Source organism: Penaeus chinensis, chromosome 5 (assembly GCF_019202785.1).
Source record: "Penaeus chinensis breed Huanghai No. 1 chromosome 5, ASM1920278v2, whole genome shotgun sequence".
NCBI classification, from domain to species: Eukaryota; Metazoa; Arthropoda; class Malacostraca; order Decapoda; family Penaeidae; genus Penaeus; species Penaeus chinensis.
Window position 1 is genome coordinate 16,122,093 of NC_061823.1, and position 2,500 is coordinate 16,124,592.

Sequence of the window (2,500 nt, forward strand, 5' to 3'; positions counted from 1 at the left end):
CTCTCACTCTCTCTCTCTCTCCCTTTCTCTCTATCTATCTATCTATCTTTATGCTTGTCTATATACACACACAAACACTAACAGATATATGTGTGTGTACATAGTAAATACAATATTATTTATGTGTGTGCCTCTACGTGGGTCCTCTTTCAACCTCACCCCCTTCCTCTCTCCCCCCTCTCACCCCACTGCTCCTCCTCCTCTTCTAACTGACATAAAATATACATAAAAATCGCTTAAACTGTCACTACGCACGCTTTCATTGGCCTTTATTTGGATAGTATTAATCGGTGAATTAATTCCATATCACTTTACTTTCTCGAAATAAAACTATTCACCGTTTATGTAATTAGGTTTAAGTGCTCGTGAAAGAGAGAGAGAGAGAGAGAGAGAGAGAGAGAGAGAGAGAGAGAGAGAGAGAGAGAGAGAGAGAGAGAGAGAGAGAGAGAGAGAGAGAGAGAGAGAGAGAGAGATTGGGAGAGAGAGGGAGATAGATAGATCGATAGATAGATAGATAGATAGATAGATAGATAGATAGATAGATAGAGAGAGAGAGAGAGAGAGAGAGAAAGAAAGAGAGAGAGAGAGAGAGAGAGAGAGAGAGAGAGAGAGAGAGAGAGAGAGAGAAAGAAAGAAAGAAAGAGAGAGAGAGAGAGAGAGAGAGAGAGAGAGAGAGAGAGAGAGAGAGAGAGAGAGAGAGAGAGAGAGAGAGAGAGAGAGAGAGAGAGAGATTGGGAGAGAGAGGGATATATATATATATATATATATATATATATATAGAGAGAGAGAGAGAGAGAGAGAGATAGAGAGAGAGAGAGAGAGAGAGATAAAAGGAGAGAAAGTTTACTTTAGTTACTAGTCAAATATTAATCGTTTTCTTTTTTCTAAATATACTAAAAGAAAATGAAAAGAAATGCAATTTGAAAGGTAACTTATCTAACTATGCGATTGTCAGTGCCTTCCTTAGATAAACAAATTGAGCATTATACCTTTAAAATATGATACGTAAACCTCCTGCAATCATAGGAAGTACTAAAGAATATTATGTTTTTAACTATTCCACCCATGCCCTTACAATTATCATAAATCATCCCTACCAATAAGTCTCCATGATTTGTTCTACTTTATTTTCATCTACACCTTCTTTCCTTCCAGACGAAGAAGGACAAGAAGAAGTTCGCGAAGATGGCACGAATATAGAGGAGATGCTAGACCTGTATGGTGATATAATGAGCCGAGAAGATCTGCTGAAACTTGATTCGCAGCCCAATCCTTTTAACTACAGCGGCCGAGTTTCACAAACCCAGCGTGTTCTCAGTAAGGTAAATAGTCATCAGATCTTCAGAGGGAAATAGTCATTAGATCTTCAGAGGTAAATAGTCATCAGGTCTTCAAGGGTAAATAGTCATTAGATCTTCAGAGGGAAAAAATCATCAGATCTTCTGAGGTAAAAAGTCATCAGATCTTCAGAGGCAAATAGTCATCGGATCTTCAGAGGGAAAAAAATCATCTGATCTTCAGAGGCAAATAGTCATCAGATATTCAAGGATAAATAGTCGTAAGATCTTCAAGGATAAATAGTCATCAGATCTTCAGAGGTAAAAAGTCATCAGATCTTCAGAGACCACAACATCCGAATTATTTTGATTCGTTATTGATAATAGATTTAATATGCTAGTGTTTTATTGAATATAGTCATCAAATCTTCAGAGGTCATAACGACTGAATCATATTGATTATTGATAACTGATTTAATATACGAGTACTTTATCCTTCACAGGAGGTCGCCATGCAGACCATCCCGCCTCCCGACCAGACGTTCTCCGCCAACGCCGGCTTCGCTGAAATCTACGACGCCTACGAAAAAGATTATGTTAAAGTCCTCGCGAGACTTAGGGAAGAGGAGATAAAGAAGGAGAAAGAGAGGGAGAGGGAGAGGAAGGGCGGCAAGACGGTAAGATACGATGACCTTCTGTTGTGGTTAAAGGGGATGAGGAGAACGGAAAAGTGATGAAAATGGTGCTTCGAAATTGAAGACACGATGGATAGGATTTTTAAAAATATATCACTAAACAATAAAACTTAACCGATAGAGAGACAAAGAAAGGTGAAAAAAATAGATAAAAGAGCTAACAAACAAACAAATAAATGCTATCATTTCCATATAAAACGGTTATAACTGCTTTATAAAACCATTTTATTCCTTAATTTGCATGTGTTTACTCTAGTTTGAAAATTATTGCAATTAATCTTTTCGTAGTCCGGTGAAGAAACCGAGACACCACCAATGTTCCAGAAACCAGGGTCAGATCAGGTCAGTGTGTTAGACAGGAATAACTTAAATGGTAATTTTGCTTGACCTGTGACCGACCAAGGCCAGCTTATCTTCTGCCTTATACCTCTTGCGCTTAGGGATTAGGCTACATGTCGCTCATACCCGGTGGCATCTGATACTATATTACTTCAGTTCGAAGTTGTAATACACCAATTCTTAAGGCAT

At 38.3% G+C, this 2,500-nt stretch overlaps 1 protein-coding gene across 1 annotated transcript in view; it reads left to right on the forward strand.

The window, feature by feature from the left end:
* The first annotated feature begins 1,205 nt into the window (after positions 1 to 1,205).
* The window catches only part of LOC125025502 (dynein intermediate chain 2, ciliary-like), an 11,575-nt gene continuing 10,280 nt past the window's right edge, over positions 1,206 to 2,500 (forward strand). Inside the window, exons 1-3 of the mRNA XM_047613516.1 lie at positions 1,206 to 1,322; positions 1,781 to 1,873; positions 2,261 to 2,314. Coding sequence (XP_047469472.1) covers positions 1,206 to 1,322; positions 1,781 to 1,873; positions 2,261 to 2,314 — 264 coding nt within the window. The remainder of the gene's footprint in view (positions 1,323 to 1,780; positions 1,874 to 2,260; positions 2,315 to 2,500) is intronic.